General features: G+C 42.5%; 1 protein-coding gene across 1 annotated transcript; it reads right to left on the bottom strand.

The window, feature by feature from the left end:
- Positions 1-20,952: 20,952 nt before the first annotated feature.
- LOC110623780 (aquaporin TIP1-1) lies at positions 20,953-22,129 on the bottom strand. Its single transcript, XM_021768802.2, has 2 exons — positions 21,650-22,129; positions 20,953-21,556 (listed from the first exon to the last, which is right to left on the bottom strand). The coding sequence occupies exons 1-2, from the start codon at positions 22,031-22,033 to the stop codon at positions 21,182-21,184; spliced, it is 759 nt and encodes a 252-aa protein (XP_021624494.1). The 5' UTR covers positions 22,034-22,129; the 3' UTR covers positions 20,953-21,181.
- Positions 22,130-25,962: the final 3,833 nt, after the last annotated feature.

Here is a 25,962-nt window from a genome sequence, read left to right as displayed (position 1 = left end):
AGACTTCAAAGGAAAAAACCAGCCATAGTAAAATCTAAAAAATATTAAAATAAATTATCTGAAAGACCATCAAAACATTCTTTAGCATAATGAACCTTTCTTTTCAGCTGGATTATCCGCTCAAACTTTCCCGAAACTTGTCTAGCTCTTGAGTGTCCAACCTAAGGGCTTGACCATTGTAATACCCGGCTAGACTCCGGTATCGGAATTCCTACCGTCCGGTGGAATCTCGGATGTCGGAAACCTCTAGAAGGGTAAAAGTATGTTTTCATGAAATGTTTTCATGTTTTAATGATTTTAAATACGATTTTAAAAGAGTTTTTGCATGAAAATTCTTTAAGGAAAAACCCAGGTTCGGCCGCCGAAAGACAAGTTCGGCCGCCGAACATGCATGTGATTAGGAGGCACGTTAGGCCCCCGAAAGCATGAGTGAGGGAAGTGCAGGTTCGGCCGCCGAACCTCATGTTCGGCCGCCGAACATTGCATGGATGCGGAGGCACATTCGGCCCCCGAACGTGGCCTGGCCAGCCACTATAAAAAAGGGTCCCTTTGGTCCGCACGGGCGAGCTTTTTCTCCCCCATTGTCGGCCAAGGTGAGTCTCCACCGCTCCTCCCTCAATCTTGAGTGTTTTCTTTAGATCTTTCATGGTTTTCACGGGTTTTAACTTCTATTTTGAAGATTTTCAAAGTTTTGAGCAAGTTTTGAGCTTGGAGACCCAAGGAGCTAAATCTCTCCCAACTCCAAGTTAGATCGCCTCTACTCTCGATCTTCAAGAGGTAAGAGTCGATTTCTGAGTTACATTATATTTTAAACAAGTTTTATGCAAGATTTTTGGGTAGAAATGCATGTTAGGGTATATGTTGAACTTATGGGTCTTTGATGCTTTGATGAACAATGTGGCATGTTTGATGTGTGTTTGAAGTGTTGTAGATGGGGTATATGCATGTTTGAGGCCCCTAGGAACTTGTATGCATGCTTTGGTTGAAAAATATGCATGTTTGGATGGTTTGGAGGCGAAATGTGCAAAGGGAGCCAAGTTTCTGCCCTTTGGCAGAAACCAGGTTCGGCAGCCGAAGGTACTTTCGGCCGCCGAACATGGCTGGGGAGGCAGGCCTTTCGGCTGCCGAAGTTGCCCCCGAAAAGAGACTTTCGTCTCTGACTGGCACTTTCGGCCGCCGAAGGTGCCGCCGAACCTACTTGAGTTTCGTCTCTGTCCGGGACTTTCGGCCGCCGAAGGTGCCGCCGAAAGTGCCCTGTTCAGCCATTTCATGCATATTTTCATGTGATGTTTTCATGATATTTTAGGGGGTTTTTGGGGAATATAGTAGAGCTATGTTTATGTATGTTTGGTCCCTCATTGGAGTCCACCTGTGTAGGTTTGGACCCGAGGAACCGAGGACCCCAGCAGTGAGTCAGCTGCTGCAGAGTATTGTCAGAGCTAGCCAGAGGTGAGTAGAATAAACTCTTAAGATTTTAAATTAATGAAATATTAATTTTGAGCATGTTCATGCATCACGATTGCCATGAGATATTTTTAGGATGTTGCATTAGAATTCACGAATATGTTGCATTGCATATTATGTTGTTGATGTGGGTAAATGCTGGATGATCCACTAGTCCTTGATATGGAAGTCCAGGGAGCCTTTGACTACGCCCTTGGCACTAGAAAATGGAAGACCAGGGAGCCTTTGACTACGCCCTTGGCACTATGGAACACCAAGACCAAGTGCCTGATAAGGCCTTGGGGCAGTGTAAGTAATGCTATGTTTAATGGAAGACCAGTGAGCCTCTGACTACGCCGCTGGCATCAGGTATGACGATGGGACTAGTTGGTGACAGGTTTACCTTTGATGTGATATGTTTGTGATGTGTTGCATTTCAGGTAAGCATGAAATAAAATATAATGTTTTTCACTATTCTGCTCACTGGGCATCTAGCTCACCCCTCTCCCCTAACCCCCAGGTTTGCAGGTACGGGATAGATAGAGAAGGCGAGAAGAGAAAAAGTCATATGTATGTAATAGTTAGTTTGTGGACATGACAATTGTATTATGATGAAATGTAAAAATATTTAGGATGTTATGTAATGAGGTTATTGAGGATAGAGTTGTGCTTGACCATAATATATTGTTAATCCCTTTTGTATATACATGATCTTATGTTATGATGTTTATGTAAACTAACTCAACACAGGTTGTTTTGCCTTTAAGGCTTGATGAGATCCCACAGAGGGACTATGTTATGTATATGTTCAGAGTATGCACAGGTTGAGTTAGTTGATGAGAGTATGTATGAAGAAAAGTTTTAATTTTTATGCATGTTGTTGATCATGTATGGGATTATACAGGTTTACAGGTTATATGTCAGGCTTGCTACGGGTCCCGGCGGCCTTACGCCGATCTGGATCCTAGCGCCGGTAGCGGACCGGATTTCCGGGGCGTTACAGAGTGGTATCAGAGCCCTAGGTTCACATGGTCGGACCTAGAGTGTCGGGCTCATAGAGGTTATAGAAGGTCAAGCACAATAGGAAAAGTCATGTCCACTAGGATAGGATGTGGAGTCCTGTCTTCCATGATGATGTGATATGCCATGATTATATGCATGTGCATAAATGATATGTTATGTATGCGATGTATGTGATGAGGGTTCATGTGTGCCCACATGAACCATATGATGCTGATGTTTGTGCTATGTGTACTGTTTTTCAGAAAACAGGATGAGAGGAACTCGTCGATCAGCAAGATTGACTGGAGTACCACCTGAGGATGAGGGCATGAGCGCCCGTCCTCCAGCATTGCCTAGGGCAATGTCTAGCAGGTCCAACAGGGAAAGAGCAGCGAGAGACCCTAGAAGGTCTTTAGATCTGGGAAGGAGCAGATCAGTTAGAGGGACAGTTCAGGGAGGCATGTCAGAGGATGTGGGAGATGACATGGATGTGGAGCAGAGGAGGGATGGCAGTTTGGGGATGAGCATGTCAGAAGAGGGTATGGGAGAATCCCAAGGAGGCACTCAGGCCTCGGGATTTGTTCAGCCATCACAGTACCCACCCTTTCCACATAATCCTGGATATTCGATGGGAGGTACATCGGATTATCCTAGCTTCACCCCTTATCCCACACAGATGCCATACCCACCATACTACCCACCATACTCCCAGTACCCAATGTATCCACCCCCGCCTTACTATGCCAATCCAGCAAACCCAACCCCAGGAAATGTTGCACCTCCTCCACCCCCAGCAGAACCAGAAACCCAAATACCTCAACCTAGCTCATCTGGAGGGAGCAAGGTGAAGATGACCGACTACATGAAGTTGGGTGCTCCCCAATATGAAACAGGTGATGACCCGTTTGTGTACCTGGAGAGGGTCAAGACCATAACGGATGAGATAGGGGCGGATGACAGTAGAGCCATTCAGATGGCTGGGTTCACCCTAAAATGCAAGAAGGCCCGTGAGTGGTTCAAGGCCTATGTGAAACCAAGGGTGGACAGTCTTTCATGGGAGGAGTTCGCTAATGAATTTGCTGGATGGGCTTTCCCTGATAGCTCAAGGGAACAGAAGATGATAGAATTCGAGCAGTTGAGGCAAACAGAAGAGATGAGTGTAGATGAGTACACTGACAGGTTTTTGGAGTTGCTGCCATTTGCTGGGCAGAATCTGGATACAGACCAGAAAAAGTCAAGGAGGTACATCATGAAGCTCCACTCCAGGTATTCCTCCTTGATACAGTCGGCAGATAGAGAAAGCTTTCACGCCATAGTGGATATGGCCAGGAGGATGGAGGCAAGTGCTATCATCGAAGGGAGAGTAAAACAGTCAGTGGCACAGCCTTCTGGTTCTAAGACTCCAGGCTCTTCATCTTTGAGTGCAGCTGCTTCAGGCAGTAAAAAGTGGGACAGAGGCCCCAAGAAGTCAAAGAAGAACAAGTTTTGGAGCAAGATTAAGTCAGGTCTGGGATTAGGCAGTGGCTCGAGCTCAGGTGCAGATAATGCGGTGTGTGCTAGGTGTGGTAAGCCACACTGGGGAGTATGCCGGTTTGGGACCACAGCCTGCTACAGATGTGGGCAACAGGGACATATGTCACGGGAGTGTCCTAGAGCAGCTCCTACAGCACAGCCTCAGCAGACAGCTTCAGGCAGTGTGGCACAGCCAACAGCTCCAGCCATGACTCAGGCCAGTGGCAGAGGCAGAGGGAGAGGGTCAGCTTCTTCCTCAGCAGGGTTCAGAGGTGAAGGTCCATCAGCTCCAGCCAGGATCTTCACCATGACACAGCAGGAGGCTAACACATCCAACACCGTGGTGTCAGGTAATCTCATCATTGGGTGTTCCGATGTGTATGCATTAATGGACCCGGGTGCATCTCATTCTTTTATTGCACCGAGAGCCGTACAGAGGTTAGGGTTGATGGTCTCTGGTTTAGAGTGTCCCCTATGGGTCAGTGGACCCAAGTGTGACCCGACAGTTGCAGAGTCAGTCTGCCAGTGTAGTCCAGTTTTTATAGAGGGAAGATGCTTATCCGCCGACCTTGTGGTTCTAGATTTGACAGACTTTGACGTCATTCTAGGGATGGATTGGCTATCTACCCATGGTGCTACCTTGGACTGCAGAGACAAGGAAGTTAAGTTCAGATGTCAGGATGGGTCAGAGGTCGTCTTCAGAGGAGACAAAAGGGGTACACCTAGAGGTCTGATATCAGCTCTTCAGGCTCGTAGGTTGCTTAGGAGGGGATGTCAGGGGTACTTAGCTCATGTGAGAGAGCTAGACAGTCAGGTTAGAGAGCCCGCCTCAGTGCCAGTAGTCAGAGAATTCTTAGATGTTTTCCCAGACGAGCTTCCAGGACTACCACCTGCAAGGGAGATAGAGTTTGAAATAGAGCTGATGCCTGGAACTAGGCCTATCTCTATCCCTCCCTACAGGATGGCACCAGCAGAGTTGAAGGAGCTTAAGGAACAGTTGCAAGAACTGGTGGATAAGGGTTTCATCCGACCGAGTACCTCACCTTGGGGTGCTCCAGTACTCTTTGTGAAGAAAAAGGATGGATCCCTCAGGCTTTGTATCGACTACAGGCAGTTGAACAAAGTCACCATCAAGAATAAGTACCCGTTGCCAAGGATCGACGATCTATTCGACCAGCTAGCAGGAGCGGGTTGTTTCTCCAAAATAGATCTGAGATCTGGGTACCATCAGCTGAGGATAAGAGAAGAAGATGTGCCGAAGACAGCCTTTAGGACCAGATATGGGCATTTTGAGTTCCTTGTGATGCCGTTCGGGTTAACCAACGCCCCTGCAGCATTCATGGATCTCATGAACAGAGTGTTTAGACAGTACCTGGATCACTTCGTTATTGTCTTTATAGATGATATCCTAGTGTACTCCCGGAATGCAGAGGAGCATGCCCATCATCTGAGGATAGTTCTGCAGACCTTGAGGGAACATGGCTTGTATGCCAAGTTCTCCAAGTGTGAGTTCTGGTTAAGGAGCATCTCATTCTTGGGGCATATTGTGTCAGAGAATGGAGTAGAGGTGGACCCCAAGAAAGTTGAAGCTGTGACCAACTGGCCTAGACCCACTACAGTGACAGAGATCAGAAGTTTCTTGGGTTTGGCTGGTTACTACAGGAGGTTCGTTCAGGACTTCTCAAAGATTGCAGCTCCTTTGACCAGATTAACCGGAAAGAATCAGAAGTTCATATGGACCGATCAGTGCCAAGAGAGTTTTGAAGAGCTTAAGAAGAGGTTGACTTCAGCACCGGTGTTAGCTCTGCCAAACAGCAATGAGGATTTCACAGTGTTCTGTGATGCGTCCAGAGTAGGTGTGGGTTGTGTGCTAATGCAGAATGGAAGGGTGATAGCTTATGCTTCTAGACAGCTGAAGAGGCATGAGTTGAATTACCCCACACACGACCTTGAGATGGCAGCAGTAATCTTTGCACTCAAGATGTGGAGGCATTACCTCTATGGGGTAAAATGTGAGATCTTCACAGATCATAAGAGTCTGCAACACATCTTGAGCCAGAGAGAGCTGAATTTGAGGCAGAGGAGATGGGTAGAGCTGCTCAGTGACTATGATTGCAAGATACAGTACCATCCGGGTAAGGCTAATGTAGTGGCTGACGCCTTAAGCCGGAAATCACTTGGCAGCCTATCCCACATCATAGCAGAGAGGAGACCAGTGGTGAAGGAGTTTTACAAGCTCATGGAGGAAGGTCTACAGTTGGAGTTGTCTGGTACATGTGCTTTAATAGCCCAGATGAAAGTGACACCTGTGTTTCTGGAGCAGGTGGCTCAGAAACAGCATGAGGACCCAGAGTTAGTAAAGATTGCCAGGACTGTTCAGTCAGGCAAAGATAGTGAGTTCAGATTTGATGATAAGGGGATCCTCCGTTATGGGAACAGACTATGTGTACCAGATGACATCGGGTTAAAAGGAGACATTATGAGAGAGGCTCATAATGCAAGATACATCATTCACCCTGGAGCCACCAAGATGTATCAAGACCTGAAGAGGGTGTATTGGTGGCCAGCTATGAAGAGAGAAGTGGCACAGTTTGTGTCAGCCTGCGAAGTATGTCAGAGGGTGAAGCTGGAACATCAGAAGCCGGCTGGAATGCTTAACCCACTACCGATTCCAGAGTGGAAATGGGAGAATATCGCCATGGATTTTGTAGTGGGGTTACCGGCAACATCCAACAGATTAGACTCCATATGGGTGATAGTGGACAGACTCACTAAATCTGCTCACTTCATTCCTGTTAGGAGCAACTACTCTGTGGATAAATTGGCGCAGGTGTACGTGGATGAGATAGTAAGGCTGCATGGGGTGCCTGTTTCGATAGTGTCAGATAGAGGGCCCCAGTTCACCTCCAGGTTCTGGCGGAGTCTGCAGAGTGCTATGGGTACCAGGCTAGATTTCAGTACTGCCTTCCATCCCCAGACTGATGGCCAGTCAGAGAGGACCATCCAAACAATAGAGGACATGCTCAGGATGTGTGTGCTAGATTTTGGCGGTTCTTGGAGGCAGCATCTACCTTTGGTGGAGTTCGCCTACAATAACAGCTATCATGCTAGCATAGGGATGGCTCCATACGAAGCTTTGTATGGGAGGAAATGCAGGTCACCTGTTTGCTGGGAAGAAGTTGGAGAGAGGTCCTTAGCAGGGCCTGAGCTTGTAGAGATCACCAGCAGGGTGGTGCCCATGATCAGAGAAAGGATCAAAACTGCTACTAGCAGGCAGAAGAGTTATGCAGACATCCGCAGGAAACAGGTAGAGTTTCAGGAGGGGGATCTAGTATTGCTCAGGGTGTCTCCAATGAAAGGAGTGGTTCGGTTTGGTAAGAAGGGTAAGCTAGCTCCACGGTACATCGGACCCTTCGAAGTCTTGCAAAAGATTGGGAGTGTATCGTACAAGCTGGACTTGCCTACTTCCATGGAGAGAATCCATCCGGTTTTCCATGTTTCTATGTTACGGAAGTTCGTGTCAGATCCGAGCAAGGTTCTTAGTGAGCCTGATGTGGAGATCCAAGAGGATCTCACTTATGTAGAACAGCCAGTACGGATTCTTGACACACAGATAAGAAAGTTGAGGAACAAGGAAATCCCGATGGTGAAAGTCCTTTGGAACCACCACAATATGGAGGAGTGCACCTGGGAGACACGGGAGTCTATGCTCCAGCAATATCCCCATCTCTTTTAAGGTTAGTCCCTGTGTGTTTTATGGGTTTTGTATGTTATGATTGTTGTGTATGCTATGCATGTACTAGTTGAGGAACATTCGGGGACGAATGTTCTTAAGGGGGGGAGAATGTAATACCCGGCTAGACTCCGGTATCGGAATTCCTACCGTCCGGTGGAATCTCGGATGTCGGAAACCTCTAGAAGGGTAAAAGTATGTTTTCATGAAATGTTTTCATGTTTTAATGATTTTAAATACGATTTTAAAAGAGTTTTTGCATGAAAATTCTTTAAGGAAAAACCCAGGTTCGGCCGCCGAAAGACAAGTTCGGCCGCCGAACATGCATGTGATTAGGAGGCACGTTAGGCCCCCGAAAGCATGAGTGAGGGAAGTGCAGGTTCGGCCGCCGAACCTCATGTTCGGCCGCCGAACATTGCATGGATGCGGAGGCACATTCGGCCCCCGAACGTGGCCTGGCCAGCCACTATAAAAAAGGGTCCCTTTGGTCCGCACGGGCGAGCTTTTTCTCCCCCATTGTCGGCCAAGGTGAGTCTCCACCGCTCCTCCCTCAATCTTGAGTGTTTTCTTTAGATCTTTCATGGTTTTCACGGGTTTTAACTTCTATTTTGAAGATTTTCAAAGTTTTGAGCAAGTTTTGAGCTTGGAGACCCAAGGAGCTAAATCTCTCCCAACTCCAAGTTAGATCGCCTCTACTCTCGATCTTCAAGAGGTAAGAGTCGATTTCTGAGTTACATTATATTTTAAACAAGTTTTATGCAAGATTTTTGGGTAGAAATGCATGTTAGGGTATATGTTGAACTTATGGGTCTTTGATGCTTTGATGAACAATGTGGCATGTTTGATGTGTGTTTGAAGTGTTGTAGATGGGGTATATGCATGTTTGAGGCCCCTAGGAACTTGTATGCATGCTTTGGTTGAAAAATATGCATGTTTGGATGGTTTGGAGGCGAAATGTGCAAAGGGAGCCAAGTTTCTGCCCTTTGGCAGAAACCAGGTTCGGCAGCCGAAGGTACTTTCGGCCGCCGAACATGGCTGGGGAGGCAGGCCTTTCGGCTGCCGAAGTTGCCCCCGAAAAGAGACTTTCGTCTCTGACTGGCACTTTCGGCCGCCGAAGGTGCCGCCGAACCTACTTGAGTTTCGTCTCTGTCCGGGACTTTCGGCCGCCGAAGGTGCCGCCGAAAGTGCCCTGTTCAGCCATTTCATGCATATTTTCATGTGATGTTTTCATGATATTTTAGGGGGTTTTTGGGGAATATAGTAGAGCTATGTTTATGTATGTTTGGTCCCTCATTGGAGTCCACCTGTGTAGGTTTGGACCCGAGGAACCGAGGACCCCAGCAGTGAGTCAGCTGCTGCAGAGTATTGTCAGAGCTAGCCAGAGGTGAGTAGAATAAACTCTTAAGATTTTAAATTAATGAAATATTAATTTTGAGCATGTTCATGCATCACGATTGCCATGAGATATTTTTAGGATGTTGCATTAGAATTCACGAATATGTTGCATTGCATATTATGTTGTTGATGTGGGTAAATGCTGGATGATCCACTAGTCCTTGATATGGAAGTCCAGGGAGCCTTTGACTACGCCCTTGGCACTAGAAAATGGAAGACCAGGGAGCCTTTGACTACGCCCTTGGCACTATGGAACACCAAGACCAAGTGCCTGATAAGGCCTTGGGGCAGTGTAAGTAATGCTATGTTTAATGGAAGACCAGTGAGCCTCTGACTACGCCGCTGGCATCAGGTATGACGATGGGACTAGTTGGTGACAGGTTTACCTTTGATGTGATATGTTTGTGATGTGTTGCATTTCAGGTAAGCATGAAATAAAATATAATGTTTTTCACTATTCTGCTCACTGGGCATCTAGCTCACCCCTCTCCCCTAACCCCCAGGTTTGCAGGTACGGGATAGATAGAGAAGGCGAGAAGAGAAAAAGTCATATGTATGTAATAGTTAGTTTGTGGACATGACAATTGTATTATGATGAAATGTAAAAATATTTAGGATGTTATGTAATGAGGTTATTGAGGATAGAGTTGTGCTTGACCATAATATATTGTTAATCCCTTTTGTATATACATGATCTTATGTTATGATGTTTATGTAAACTAACTCAACACAGGTTGTTTTGCCTTTAAGGCTTGATGAGATCCCACAGAGGGACTATGTTATGTATATGTTCAGAGTATGCACAGGTTGAGTTAGTTGATGAGAGTATGTATGAAGAAAAGTTTTAATTTTTATGCATGTTGTTGATCATGTATGGGATTATACAGGTTTACAGGTTATATGTCAGGCTTGCTACGGGTCCCGGCGGCCTTACGCCGATCTGGATCCTAGCGCCGGTAGCGGACCGGATTTCCGGGGCGTTACAGAGTGGTATCAGAGCCCTAGGTTCACATGGTCGGACCTAGAGTGTCGGGCTCATAGAGGTTATAGAAGGTCAAGCACAATAGGAAAAGTCATGTCCACTAGGATAGGATGTGGAGTCCTGTCTTCCATGATGATGTGATATGCCATGATTATATGCATGTGCATAAATGATATGTTATGTATGCGATGTATGTGATGAGGGTTCATGTGTGCCCACATGAACCATATGATGCTGATGTTTGTGCTATGTGTACTGTTTTTCAGAAAACAGGATGAGAGGAACTCGTCGATCAGCAAGATTGACTGGAGTACCACCTGAGGATGAGGGCATGAGCGCCCGTCCTCCAGCATTGCCTAGGGCAATGTCTAGCAGGTCCAACAGGGAAAGAGCAGCGAGAGACCCTAGAAGGTCTTTAGATCTGGGAAGGAGCAGATCAGTTAGAGGGACAGTTCAGGGAGGCATGTCAGAGGATGTGGGAGATGACATGGATGTGGAGCAGAGGAGGGATGGCAGTTTGGGGATGAGCATGTCAGAAGAGGGTATGGGAGAATCCCAAGGAGGCACTCAGGCCTCGGGATTTGTTCAGCCATCACAGTACCCACCCTTTCCACATAATCCTGGATATTCGATGGGAGGTACATCGGATTATCCTAGCTTCACCCCTTATCCCACACAGATGCCATACCCACCATACTACCCACCATACTCCCAGTACCCAATGTATCCACCCCCGCCTTACTATGCCAATCCAGCAAACCCAACCCCAGGAAATGTTGCACCTCCTCCACCCCCAGCAGAACCAGAAACCCAAATACCTCAACCTAGCTCATCTGGAGGGAGCAAGGTGAAGATGACCGACTACATGAAGTTGGGTGCTCCCCAATATGAAACAGGTGATGACCCGTTTGTGTACCTGGAGAGGGTCAAGACCATAACGGATGAGATAGGGGCGGATGACAGTAGAGCCATTCAGATGGCTGGGTTCACCCTAAAATGCAAGAAGGCCCGTGAGTGGTTCAAGGCCTATGTGAAACCAAGGGTGGACAGTCTTTCATGGGAGGAGTTCGCTAATGAATTTGCTGGATGGGCTTTCCCTGATAGCTCAAGGGAACAGAAGATGATAGAATTCGAGCAGTTGAGGCAAACAGAAGAGATGAGTGTAGATGAGTACACTGACAGGTTTTTGGAGTTGCTGCCATTTGCTGGGCAGAATCTGGATACAGACCAGAAAAAGTCAAGGAGGTACATCATGAAGCTCCACTCCAGGTATTCCTCCTTGATACAGTCGGCAGATAGAGAAAGCTTTCACGCCATAGTGGATATGGCCAGGAGGATGGAGGCAAGTGCTATCATCGAAGGGAGAGTAAAACAGTCAGTGGCACAGCCTTCTGGTTCTAAGACTCCAGGCTCTTCATCTTTGAGTGCAGCTGCTTCAGGCAGTAAAAAGTGGGACAGAGGCCCCAAGAAGTCAAAGAAGAACAAGTTTTGGAGCAAGATTAAGTCAGGTCTGGGATTAGGCAGTGGCTCGAGCTCAGGTGCAGATAATGCGGTGTGTGCTAGGTGTGGTAAGCCACACTGGGGAGTATGCCGGTTTGGGACCACAGCCTGCTACAGATGTGGGCAACAGGGACATATGTCACGGGAGTGTCCTAGAGCAGCTCCTACAGCACAGCCTCAGCAGACAGCTTCAGGCAGTGTGGCACAGCCAACAGCTCCAGCCATGACTCAGGCCAGTGGCAGAGGCAGAGGGAGAGGGTCAGCTTCTTCCTCAGCAGGGTTCAGAGGTGAAGGTCCATCAGCTCCAGCCAGGATCTTCACCATGACACAGCAGGAGGCTAACACATCCAACACCGTGGTGTCAGGTAATCTCATCATTGGGTGTTCCGATGTGTATGCATTAATGGACCCGGGTGCATCTCATTCTTTTATTGCACCGAGAGCCGTACAGAGGTTAGGGTTGATGGTCTCTGGTTTAGAGTGTCCCCTATGGGTCAGTGGACCCAAGTGTGACCCGACAGTTGCAGAGTCAGTCTGCCAGTGTAGTCCAGTTTTTATAGAGGGAAGATGCTTATCCGCCGACCTTGTGGTTCTAGATTTGACAGACTTTGACGTCATTCTAGGGATGGATTGGCTATCTACCCATGGTGCTACCTTGGACTGCAGAGACAAGGAAGTTAAGTTCAGATGTCAGGATGGGTCAGAGGTCGTCTTCAGAGGAGACAAAAGGGGTACACCTAGAGGTCTGATATCAGCTCTTCAGGCTCGTAGGTTGCTTAGGAGGGGATGTCAGGGGTACTTAGCTCATGTGAGAGAGCTAGACAGTCAGGTTAGAGAGCCCGCCTCAGTGCCAGTAGTCAGAGAATTCTTAGATGTTTTCCCAGACGAGCTTCCAGGACTACCACCTGCAAGGGAGATAGAGTTTGAAATAGAGCTGATGCCTGGAACTAGGCCTATCTCTATCCCTCCCTACAGGATGGCACCAGCAGAGTTGAAGGAGCTTAAGGAACAGTTGCAAGAACTGGTGGATAAGGGTTTCATCCGACCGAGTACCTCACCTTGGGGTGCTCCAGTACTCTTTGTGAAGAAAAAGGATGGATCCCTCAGGCTTTGTATCGACTACAGGCAGTTGAACAAAGTCACCATCAAGAATAAGTACCCGTTGCCAAGGATCGACGATCTATTCGACCAGCTAGCAGGAGCGGGTTGTTTCTCCAAAATAGATCTGAGATCTGGGTACCATCAGCTGAGGATAAGAGAAGAAGATGTGCCGAAGACAGCCTTTAGGACCAGATATGGGCATTTTGAGTTCCTTGTGATGCCGTTCGGGTTAACCAACGCCCCTGCAGCATTCATGGATCTCATGAACAGAGTGTTTAGACAGTACCTGGATCACTTCGTTATTGTCTTTATAGATGATATCCTAGTGTACTCCCGGAATGCAGAGGAGCATGCCCATCATCTGAGGATAGTTCTGCAGACCTTGAGGGAACATGGCTTGTATGCCAAGTTCTCCAAGTGTGAGTTCTGGTTAAGGAGCATCTCATTCTTGGGGCATATTGTGTCAGAGAATGGAGTAGAGGTGGACCCCAAGAAAGTTGAAGCTGTGACCAACTGGCCTAGACCCACTACAGTGACAGAGATCAGAAGTTTCTTGGGTTTGGCTGGTTACTACAGGAGGTTCGTTCAGGACTTCTCAAAGATTGCAGCTCCTTTGACCAGATTAACCGGAAAGAATCAGAAGTTCATATGGACCGATCAGTGCCAAGAGAGTTTTGAAGAGCTTAAGAAGAGGTTGACTTCAGCACCGGTGTTAGCTCTGCCAAACAGCAATGAGGATTTCACAGTGTTCTGTGATGCGTCCAGAGTAGGTGTGGGTTGTGTGCTAATGCAGAATGGAAGGGTGATAGCTTATGCTTCTAGACAGCTGAAGAGGCATGAGTTGAATTACCCCACACACGACCTTGAGATGGCAGCAGTAATCTTTGCACTCAAGATGTGGAGGCATTACCTCTATGGGGTAAAATGTGAGATCTTCACAGATCATAAGAGTCTGCAACACATCTTGAGCCAGAGAGAGCTGAATTTGAGGCAGAGGAGATGGGTAGAGCTGCTCAGTGACTATGATTGCAAGATACAGTACCATCCGGGTAAGGCTAATGTAGTGGCTGACGCCTTAAGCCGGAAATCACTTGGCAGCCTATCCCACATCATAGCAGAGAGGAGACCAGTGGTGAAGGAGTTTTACAAGCTCATGGAGGAAGGTCTACAGTTGGAGTTGTCTGGTACATGTGCTTTAATAGCCCAGATGAAAGTGACACCTGTGTTTCTGGAGCAGGTGGCTCAGAAACAGCATGAGGACCCAGAGTTAGTAAAGATTGCCAGGACTGTTCAGTCAGGCAAAGATAGTGAGTTCAGATTTGATGATAAGGGGATCCTCCGTTATGGGAACAGACTATGTGTACCAGATGACATCGGGTTAAAAGGAGACATTATGAGAGAGGCTCATAATGCAAGATACATCATTCACCCTGGAGCCACCAAGATGTATCAAGACCTGAAGAGGGTGTATTGGTGGCCAGCTATGAAGAGAGAAGTGGCACAGTTTGTGTCAGCCTGCGAAGTATGTCAGAGGGTGAAGCTGGAACATCAGAAGCCGGCTGGAATGCTTAACCCACTACCGATTCCAGAGTGGAAATGGGAGAATATCGCCATGGATTTTGTAGTGGGGTTACCGGCAACATCCAACAGATTAGACTCCATATGGGTGATAGTGGACAGACTCACTAAATCTGCTCACTTCATTCCTGTTAGGAGCAACTACTCTGTGGATAAATTGGCGCAGGTGTACGTGGATGAGATAGTAAGGCTGCATGGGGTGCCTGTTTCGATAGTGTCAGATAGAGGGCCCCAGTTCACCTCCAGGTTCTGGCGGAGTCTGCAGAGTGCTATGGGTACCAGGCTAGATTTCAGTACTGCCTTCCATCCCCAGACTGATGGCCAGTCAGAGAGGACCATCCAAACAATAGAGGACATGCTCAGGATGTGTGTGCTAGATTTTGGCGGTTCTTGGAGGCAGCATCTACCTTTGGTGGAGTTCGCCTACAATAACAGCTATCATGCTAGCATAGGGATGGCTCCATACGAAGCTTTGTATGGGAGGAAATGCAGGTCACCTGTTTGCTGGGAAGAAGTTGGAGAGAGGTCCTTAGCAGGGCCTGAGCTTGTAGAGATCACCAGCAGGGTGGTGCCCATGATCAGAGAAAGGATCAAAACTGCTACTAGCAGGCAGAAGAGTTATGCAGACATCCGCAGGAAACAGGTAGAGTTTCAGGAGGGGGATCTAGTATTGCTCAGGGTGTCTCCAATGAAAGGAGTGGTTCGGTTTGGTAAGAAGGGTAAGCTAGCTCCACGGTACATCGGACCCTTCGAAGTCTTGCAAAAGATTGGGAGTGTATCGTACAAGCTGGACTTGCCTACTTCCATGGAGAGAATCCATCCGGTTTTCCATGTTTCTATGTTACGGAAGTTCGTGTCAGATCCGAGCAAGGTTCTTAGTGAGCCTGATGTGGAGATCCAAGAGGATCTCACTTATGTAGAACAGCCAGTACGGATTCTTGACACACAGATAAGAAAGTTGAGGAACAAGGAAATCCCGATGGTGAAAGTCCTTTGGAACCACCACAATATGGAGGAGTGCACCTGGGAGACACGGGAGTCTATGCTCCAGCAATATCCCCATCTCTTTTAAGGTTAGTCCCTGTGTGTTTTATGGGTTTTGTATGTTATGATTGTTGTGTATGCTATGCATGTACTAGTTGAGGAACATTCGGGGACGAATGTTCTTAAGGGGGGGAGAATGTAATACCCGGCTAGACTCCGGTATCGGAATTCCTACCGTCCGGTGGAATCTCGGATGTCGGAAACCTCTAGAAGGGTAAAAGTATGTTTTCATGAAATGTTTTCATGTTTTAATGATTTTAAATACGATTTTAAAAGAGTTTTTGCATGAAAATTCTTTAAGGAAAAACCCAGGTTCGGCCGCCGAAAGACAAGTTCGGCCGCCGAACATGCATGTGATTAGGAGGCACGTTAGGCCCCCGAAAGCATGAGTGAGGGAAGTGCAGGTTCGGCCGCCGAACCTCATGTTCGGCCGCCGAACATTGCATGGATGCGGAGGCACATTCGGCCCCCGAACGTGGCCTGGCCAGCCACTATAAAAAAGGGTCCCTTTGGTCCGCACGGGCGAGCTTTTTCTCCCCCATTGTCGGCCAAGGTGAGTCTCCACCGCTCCTCCCTCAATCTTGAGTGTTTTCTTTAGATCTTTCATGGTTTTCACGGGTTTTAACTTCTATTTTGAAGATTTTCAAAGTTTTGAGCAAGTTTTGAGCTTGGAGACCCAAGGAGCTAAATCTCTCCCAACTCCAAGTTAGATCGCCTCTACTCTCGATCTTCAAGAGGTAAGAGTCGATTTCTGAGTTACATTATATTTTAAACAAGTTTTATGCAAGATTTTTGGGTAGAAATGCATGTTAGGGTATATGTTGAACTTATGGGTCTTTGATGCTTTGATGAACAATGTGGCATGTTTGATGTGTGTTTGAAGTGTTGTAGATGGGGTATATGCATGTTTGAGGCCCCTAGGAACTTGTATGCATGCTTTGGTTGAAAAATATGCATGTTTGGATGGTTTGGAGGCGAAATGTGCAAAGGGAGCCAAGTTTCTGCCCTTTGGCAGAAACCAGGTTCGGCAGCCGAAGGTACTTTCGGCCGCCGAACATGGCTGGGGAGGCAGGCCTTTCGGCTGCCGAAGTTGCCCCCGAAAAGAGACTTTCGTCTCTGACTGGCACTTTCGGCCGCCGAAGGTGCCGCCGAACCTACTTGAGTTTCGTCTCTGTCCGGGACTTTCGGCCGCCGAAGGTGCCGCCGAAAGTGCCCTGTTCAGCCATTTCATGCATATTTTCATGTGATGTTTTCATGATATTTTAGGGGGTTTTTGGGGAATATAGTAGAGCTATGTTTATGTATGTTTGGTCCCTCATTGGAGTCCACCTGTGTAGGTTTGGACCCGAGGAACCGAGGACCCCAGCAGTGAGTCAGCTGCTGCAGAGTATTGTCAGAGCTAGCCAGAGGTGAGTAGAATAAACTCTTAAGATTTTAAATTAATGAAATATTAATTTTGAGCATGTTCATGCATCACGATTGCCATGAGATATTTTTAGGATGTTGCATTAGAATTCACGAATATGTTGCATTGCATATTATGTTGTTGATGTGGGTAAATGCTGGATGATCCACTAGTCCTTGATATGGAAGTCCAGGGAGCCTTTGACTACGCCCTTGGCACTAGAAAATGGAAGACCAGGGAGCCTTTGACTACGCCCTTGGCACTATGGAACACCAAGACCAAGTGCCTGATAAGGCCTTGGGGCAGTGTAAGTAATGCTATGTTTAATGGAAGACCAGTGAGCCTCTGACTACGCCGCTGGCATCAGGTATGACGATGGGACTAGTTGGTGACAGGTTTACCTTTGATGTGATATGTTTGTGATGTGTTGCATTTCAGGTAAGCATGAAATAAAATATAATGTTTTTCACTATTCTGCTCACTGGGCATTTAGCTCACCCCTCTCCCCTAACCCCCAGGTTTGCAGGTACGGGATAGATAGAGAAGGCGAGAAGAGAAAAAGTCATATGTATGTAATAGTTAGTTTGTGGACATGACAATTGTATTATGATGAAATGTAAAAATATTTAGGATGTTATGTAATGAGGTTATTGAGGATAGAGTTGTGCTTGACCATAATATATTGTTAATCCCTTTTGTATATACATGATCTTATGTTATGATGTTTATGTAAACTAACTCAACACAGGTTGTTTTGCCTTTAAGGCTTGATGAGATCCCACAGAGGGACTATGTTATGTATATGTTCAGAGTATGCACAGGTTGAGTTAGTTGATGAGAGTATGTATGAAGAAAAGTTTTAATTTTTATGCATGTTGTTGATCATGTATGGGATTATACAGGTTTACAGGTTATATGTCAGGCTTGCTACGGGTCCCGGCGGCCTTACGCCGATCTGGATCCTAGTGCCGGTAGCGGACCGAATTTCCGGGGCGTTACAACCATACAGATTCTCCGATGCTTGAGGGGCGCTGCTCTGCAACCGAGTTGGATGGCCCTGAATCGTGTCTCATCCGACGTAATGCCTTATCCGACTTGAAATGTTAGCCAGACCTCGCCTATTTTTTATTTATTAATTCTCTCCCTAACTTGCTAACCTAGAATTTTACAGCCGACCTCACAACTTCAACAAATATATATATACTTCTCATTCTTTTTTCCTTTTACAAAAAAGATTAAAATCTACACTCACTCAGAGACAAGCATTTCGATCTGAAGTTTCACCTCGTCAGATCTCAAAGAAAAAGTTAGTAGTAATAAAATTCAATAAATGTTAAAATAAACAACGAGGGTAGGAAAATGAAGATTAAAAGGCTGTCAAGATATTCTTAAACCAGCTGGGTCTTTCTTTTCAGCTGGGTTACTGTAAATCTCCAGCTTTCTTTTTCGCATAAGCTTTCATACCTCCATGTGGATCTCAATGGGTTTTGGAAGTGAAAACTCCGGTGATGAAAAGATCTCCTTCGTTTCCTACAGACGGCGCCATTTGATAAATATTTTCCTCTTCCTGGTCCATGATAGATCTGGTTTTCTTCTGGGTCCTTTCTTGTTGGGCTCCCTGATGGGTGTCTCCATGTTCTACCTGATGAAAGGATCTGTAAAATAAGAAAGAATGGTCAGGGGTCTACCGGGGGTGCCCCGGCAGAGGCCCTCCGACGCTCAAGTCAGATTTTATGGCTCAGAGTAGTATATTTAGGCAAGGGTTACAGAAAGAATAAAAATGGTGTCCAGGAAGGAGAAAGAAGAAGAAGAGAGGAGCCCCCTCTGTGTGGCCTTTACCGTGATATATATATCTGTCTCTCTGCCACAATGCTAGTTGTCTTCTGCCGCCTAGCTCCGTATGTACGGATGTGTCAGGCGCCTGCTCCATGCGTAACGGCCATTAATTCTCCTCTGATACGTATGATTCTCCTCTGATACGCATGCGGAAGGACCTACCAGCGGGGCATCTTGGTCATTTTTCCCTTTCCGGACTGGGTTGAATGGTAGGGCTGAAGTTGAGCCTGGTGAGGGCCTGATTACTAGGCCGAGAGGTTTGGGCCGGCTTGATTGAGGAGTCTAGGCGGAGTCCGGCCCTGTGACTGAGCGGGCTGGACCTGGCTCTCGAGGGGAATATTGAAGCTTTCGGATCATGGACTGTTTTCATGGGCCTGACCTTTATACCGGGGTGAAGAAATCCAGCGATCATCAAGAACTATCCAAGATTTAGCTTAATGTCTCATCTTAAAGAAAATTAAAAATTTTAAAATGCATGGATTAATATTTGAAAATCCGTCTTACATGCAATAAACATAAAATTAACAGTCAGTTCTAACTCAGCACTCTCTAACAAGACATGAATTTCTCCGACAAGACGTAAAGAACATCATATCTACTTGGTTTTGCCCTGTAAATATAAAAGTGAGTCTAATATCATGACATACAAGGAGTCTAGATGGTGTATAAATATTTAAATGGAAGGGAGCTTATATTACGTAAGAGGGGCACCGCCCTAATCGTTATCGACAGTGATCCCTTGTAATAAAGCACATTTATTTGGGAATCGCCACTCCATACGTTGACGTTTTAATGGGCCCCCAAATCCACTTCGCCGATTCTTCTAACAATGACCACCTCCATCTCGAGCCTCTATCTTCAACCCGTGGACAGATTTTCTCCACGTTGCATATTTTCATTGGTGAATGCATTTGGGTATCCAAATGAATCATGCCCTTCCCATGCATCCATACCAAAATTTATCCGTTAAAGGCAATAAACTTTAATCACCCGGCAGAAATTTGAACATTTCAAATCGGATAAGGCTGTAAAGATCTTAACCCTTGTATTTATTAATTACTAAATTAAATAACTGATAATAGGGTACGTGCTGAGTTCCTTTATTGCGTAAAATGAATCATGATTGAGAGGGAAGGAGAAGGAATCTCTAGGTGCAAGTAGCAGCAGTACCCAGCAGCCGAAGCCAAATAGTTGTCGAGTTGGGCAAGAAAATCATCTAATTAGCGACACGTTTGGAAAAATTACAAAACTAGCAAAACGTTAAAATGGATCGACTTTTCATGACTGCGCCATACTGGTTAAAGCAAGTGCTTGCCCCTCCTCTCATGCCTGATCCAAGTGATGAGTGCAGACTTACAAGTCCCACGTCTCCATCTATCTAATTTACCCCTTGAAATTATTAATATTATATTTTAATTTCAGTAATATTTATGAAATTCCAGTTCATTTAAGATTAGTTGAATAAAAGAAAAGAAAAGAAAAAACACCATTATCGTAGTGTGCATTATACTCAAAGCTGTTGGAGTATAATCTTCGTCCCATTTGACTTCATTTTTAAGTAATCCTCTACATGCATGATCAAGTGGGCCAAAGATCAGTTAAATTATATATCATCATGTTCTCAATTTTTTTCATTTTTGATATTTAACTAACTTCACACTCAAATCACGATAAATAAAAAATTAATTATATTGCAGTGTATAAATACACGGGCCACCAATCTCTTAACTTATTAATTTCAACAAACCTTATATTTGTTTTAATACCCAACTCTCCGTATAAATACTGATAACGGTTGGATCTCATTCACTTTAAATTAAATCAAAATTAAAAAAAAAATTGACTCAAAGTCTACAAAATTCTTTAAGCTGAACAGTTTAATTTTTTAAATCTCAATCTAGAAATATGAAACAGACGGATCACATGTGAGCTCAAGTCCATGATAAGAAATTCAATCCAATAATTTGACATGATGAAAAATGATAAATCCAATCACTTTTATAATTATATTCGCATACGCGTCAAAAATAAATTAACTGATCGTCTGATATAAAAAAACAAATGACATTATAATAAAAAAATTATTAAATGTCTGACAAATAAAAATGAATAATAAGAGAAAAATATTTTATTTTATAAATAAATTTACACAAATACTGTAAACTCGATATTCTAAATATCATAATATCAAATATAATTTTACTTTTCAATATTTCCAAATGAATATTCATTCCACATTTTATCAAAATCAAAATTATTGGACGTCAAGCTATTACGGAGCATTATCCAAAATTTAGAAAATTCCCAAAATTTCAAACTCTGATCGGGACGACTTTCTTGTTTATTTACACTTTTTTTACTAAGATATCCTTAATGTTTTCCTGGTATAATAAAAATATAAAATAATAGAAGGAAAAAAAATAAAGATGAAAAGACGTGAAATTGGATACTGAGGCTTAAACAAGAAAAGGGGATCATACAACCGGAGCAGAATACACAAATCACACACCCTTTGATGATAGTGGTGGAGAAAAGATCAACGGTCATTCATTAAACAAAGGGATAAATAACTACCCTCAAAAGATAAAAATAAAAACACCAAAGCTAGAAAGCCGAGTCACCCCATCATCCATGCACCAGTACCGCCGGTTTAGTAGTCAGTGGTGGGAAGCTGCTCATGGGTGTTGTGTCCGATGAAGATGAACTCGTATATGAGCCCAGCAAGCCCGCCACCGATGAGTGGCCCAGCCCAGTACACCCAGTGGTTTTCCCAGCTCCAGCTAACCAAAGCTGGTCCAAACGACACCGCTGGGTTCATCGATGCTCCGTCGAATGCTCCTCCCGCCAAAATGTTTGCTCCTACAATGAAACCAATTGCGAGAGGTGCGATAATTCCCAAACTCCCCTTCTTTGGATCAATGGCTGTGGCGTACACTGTGTACACTAGTCCAAAGGTCATCACGATCTCCAAAACGAACGCGTTCCAAACACCAACACCGGAAGAGAGTGCGAAACCAGCGGTGGCCTGCGTAGCACCATATCAAAATTCAAATCAGTTATAACTGACCAATAACGTATGGGATCAATTATGGAGTATTTTAAAGCGTTAATTAATTACCATGCCGCCGGTGCTCAACTTAAGAAGCAAGCAAGCGACGGTGGAGCCGAGGAGCTGAGCAATCCAGTAGAGGATTCCACGGAGGAGAGTGATGTTTCCACCGACGAAGGCGCCGAAGGTAACAGCAGGATTGACATGACCACCTGAGATGTTGGCGCCGACGGAAACAGCGACAAATAGTGCAAAAGCGTGGGCGATGGATGCAGCAATGAGACCAGAAGGTGTATTTGCAGCGTTTTTTGTTAGCTTGCTAAAGGCCATACCAGAGCCTTCTCCGGCGAAGACGAAAATAAGAGTGGAGATGAACTCAGCCAGAGCCGCCTTCAAGGCGTCTGGATGAGTTGCCTCCTGGGGATGGCCAACGGCGATATTTCTGATCGGCATCTTCCTCTTGGATTGTTGAAGATCAAACGGAGGAAAACCAAGCTATGATAACTCTGTAGAGCTCGCTGGAGAGTGCTCAGTCTGTGCAAAGCACTGGTCTCCACTTCTCAACTTATATCGAAAGAGTGGTCCAGGGGAACCTGCATTATCCAGTTTCCGGTGGAAATTTTCATGACGCAGTATAACATTTTGGAAGGCGATTGGTGGACGGGGTGTAAAAACCGATTTAAGGAATTTATCTTTAATTTGTAAAATACGGCCTGAACCCGACTACCAGTCAGCCAGAGATTATTCTCTCTGCACTGTGATGGCATCAAATGATAAAAATAAATATATATGCAATTATAATGGTTACTTAAAAAAACGAAAACATATTTATTTTTTTAAAATTAATATTATTTTATTATCAACTTGACATTTTATATAAATTTATTTCACATGGTACTACTGTGTGGAATTTTTTTTAATATAATAATTAAATTTTTTATTTAAAAAATTTATTATAATATTTTCTTTAATCTGATTTTATTTAAAATCATAAATGATTTATTAGCGTTAGAATAATTTTCTCATTGAAAATATTAGAGATATTTAATTAATATTTATTTAATTCTTAATATTTTGATTTTGTAATGTTTTTAACATTTTTAGCTAGCTAATTTTTGGGGAAAAAAAAATAAGAAAAAAGCTAGATAATTAAACTACATAAAATAGAAGGATAATAATAGAAGATGAAGAGCATAGCCGTTCATCTGTTGAAACGTTTTAATAGGGACACGTAACTTTTGGCTGATGTGGATTATTTTGTCTGCAGTGCTTGATCTGGAAAGATCGAAACTGTGTATGAAAAATATAAAAATTATTTATTTTGGCACTTTTTTTATCTGAAATTTTATTTTGGCAATTTGATCAAAAAATCATATTTCTTACTAGAAATTAAAGATAAACAGTGTTTAACCCTCATAAATTTAATTTGATAATAAATAAATAAATTTAAAAAATTTTAAATTTTATTTTTTAATTTTAATTTTTATTTTAAAAAAGTGAATAAATATTGCGTTTTAAAATTCTGCCTTTGTGGTCCTTTTAGATATTAATAAATAAATAATTAATTATAATTATAGTAGTTTTTACAATTAATTACAGTAAAAAAATTTCCAGATGGTTTTAGATTTACCATTTTTTAAAAATATTTTTTTTTAAATTTTAGGGAAAATTACTTTGTAGTCCCTCAGGTTTAACGTAATTAACACTTCTGTCCCTCTATTTTGGCGACCCAACACTTAAGTCCCTCACTTTCTCTTCCGTCCAATTTCGCAGTCCTTCCGTTCAAAATAGCCGTTTGGGACACGTGAATTGACAAAATTAACCCTCTTCTTCTTCTTCTTCTTCTTCTTCTTCTTCTTCTTCTTCTTCTTCTTCTTCTTCTTCTTCTTCTTCTTCCTACCCAGCAACTTCTTCTTCTTCTTCTTCTTCTTCTTCTTCTTCTTCTTCTTCTTCTTTCTTCTTCTTCTTCTTCTTCTTCTTCTTCCTCCTACCCAGCAACTTTTTCTTCTTCTTCTTCTTCTTCTTCTTCTTTCTTCTTCTTCTTCTTCTTCTTCTTCCTCCTACCCAGCAACTTTTTCTTCTTCTTCTTCTTCTTCCTACCCAGCAAATCTTTCTTCTTCTTCTTCTTCTTCTTCTTCTTCCTACCCAGCAACTTTTTCTTCTTCTTCCTACCCAGCAACTTCTTCTTCTTCTTCTTCTTCTTCTTCTTCTTCTTCTTCTTCTTCTTCTTCTTCTTCTTCTTCTTCTTCTTCTTCTTCTGCAACGGGAGAAAGCATGAAAGAGAAAAAAAAAAAAAGGAATTTCACATTAAGAAAAGGGTATTTCTGGAAAAATTATCACCTCTCACTTTTGACTCTTTGACCAAACGGTTTAAATGAACGGAAGGACTACGAAATTGGACGGAAGAGAAAGTGAGGGACTTAAGTGTTGGGTCGCCAAAATAGAGGGACAGAAGTGTTAATTACGTTAAACCTGAGGGACTAAGAAGTAATTTTCCCTAAATTTTATAATGAAGATGCATTAAATTTAAATAAAATTTCATAATTCATTCATCTAAATATATTTAACATTAATTGTAATAATAATATCAAAATAAACTCTATATTTTCTTTAAAAATATTTATGGAGTCTCCCTTCTCTGTATATCTTTAAAAAAAAAAAAAAGAAAATATTTCAAGTTTGAAATTACAGGAAAAAATATACTTTCACTTCTTTCTTTTCTTTGGAAATAATTAAGTAGAGTGAGATAAATAAAATAAAGATATATGAAGTTGCCAAAAAGCTTACAACTTTTTGAGATGAAAGTCTTTATGCAAGCCAGGGATTGAAGCAGTAATAAATTTATATATAGAAATTTTAATAAAATTTTCAAAATTTATTTTTGAAAAGAGAAAATTAATTTTTTAAAATATTCTAAAGGTTAGAATTTATTTTAAATAAATTTAATTTTGTAAATTTAAAGTGATAATAGCAGTGTAAAATAAACCAATTGGATTAAAAAAAGGACATTGAACAGATCTTATATGGATTGAAAGTGAGTCATTTTTTTGACTTGATTATGAAAAGACAAAGGAGAATCTAGCTCTCTTTGTCCTTGTCTTGGATTTTAATAACATTAGCACACAGTTTTCTCATTACTATGCATTCATTCCTTTGTCATATTGCAAATTATGATAATTATGGATATTCATCATAATAATTATGCTTCATTTTAATTTGAGATTCAAGTTAATTATTTATTTATTAGCTATTTTGTTATAAAATTAAATTTAACAGTTAAAAAATAATTTAATAATTAAGAGTATGTTTGTTTCATTGGAAAATATTTTATAAGAAAATATTTTTCATGTTTGGAACATTTAAAAAAATTTAATCAATAAAAAATACTTTCTTAATAAAAAGAAAAAAAATTAATTCTTACATTTTAAAATTTTTATTAATATTTTTATATATAATTTTAAAATATTTAAAAAAATTAAAATAAAAATAAAATAAAATAATATTATAATAATAAATTTATATATTATTATAATTTAAAAAATAAAATAATTTTAGGATAATAAAAATTATAAAAAAATGGAATATAAATTGCATTAAATGGGAATAAGAAGTATCATTAATGTAACCCGGTTAATATTTTATTATTTTGATTTCCAGTTTTAATTAAAATATATAATAAACTATTCAAAATGTGTTTTAAATTTGATTTTTATTGATGTTCTCGTATTTATAGAAAATAGGATTTATAAAAATATATTTAAGTTTAATTTGAAGGTCATGTGTTTTCTTTTATTTTTTTTTATTTTTTTAATAATGTATAATTATAATTTTATTATAATATTACTTATTTTTATTACGTAATTTTATACATACAGATGTACTTATTAATTCATATTTATCAAATGATAATTCATATTTATCAAATTATCATTTAATTTTTTTAATATTGAATCTGTTGTCTTATTTTTCATCATTTATCGTATTAAAATCTATTTTTTTTTGAATTCAGTCTCAATTCGAATAAAAAAAATAAAGAAAATTATAATATAATTATATAATGTTAACTGACAGTATTTTTTATTAATAATATATGTGAAATATTTTAAGTTTATTATTCTACATTTTTAATTTATTAATTTAATAAAATATTAAGTTTACACATCTATATCATTTTTTGAAAAAAAAGTTTATATGCATTATCTCCATTTCATGATTTACGAAAAGAATACAGCATGTTACTCGGCCAGACTGTAGGTGGTGATTGGTTGAGGCATCATAAATAACAAACCAGCAATTGACAGCTGTATCCTTCGGCTTCAGTTAGTGGTGGGCACCATCACATGAAACGTGGGACCCAATTGGTTCTTTCCCATCTACACTCA

Source organism: Manihot esculenta, chromosome 9 (genome assembly GCF_001659605.2).
Source record: "Manihot esculenta cultivar AM560-2 chromosome 9, M.esculenta_v8, whole genome shotgun sequence".
NCBI classification, from domain to species: Eukaryota; Viridiplantae; Streptophyta; class Magnoliopsida; order Malpighiales; family Euphorbiaceae; genus Manihot; species Manihot esculenta.
This window is presented reverse-complemented; position numbering and strand designations above follow the sequence as displayed.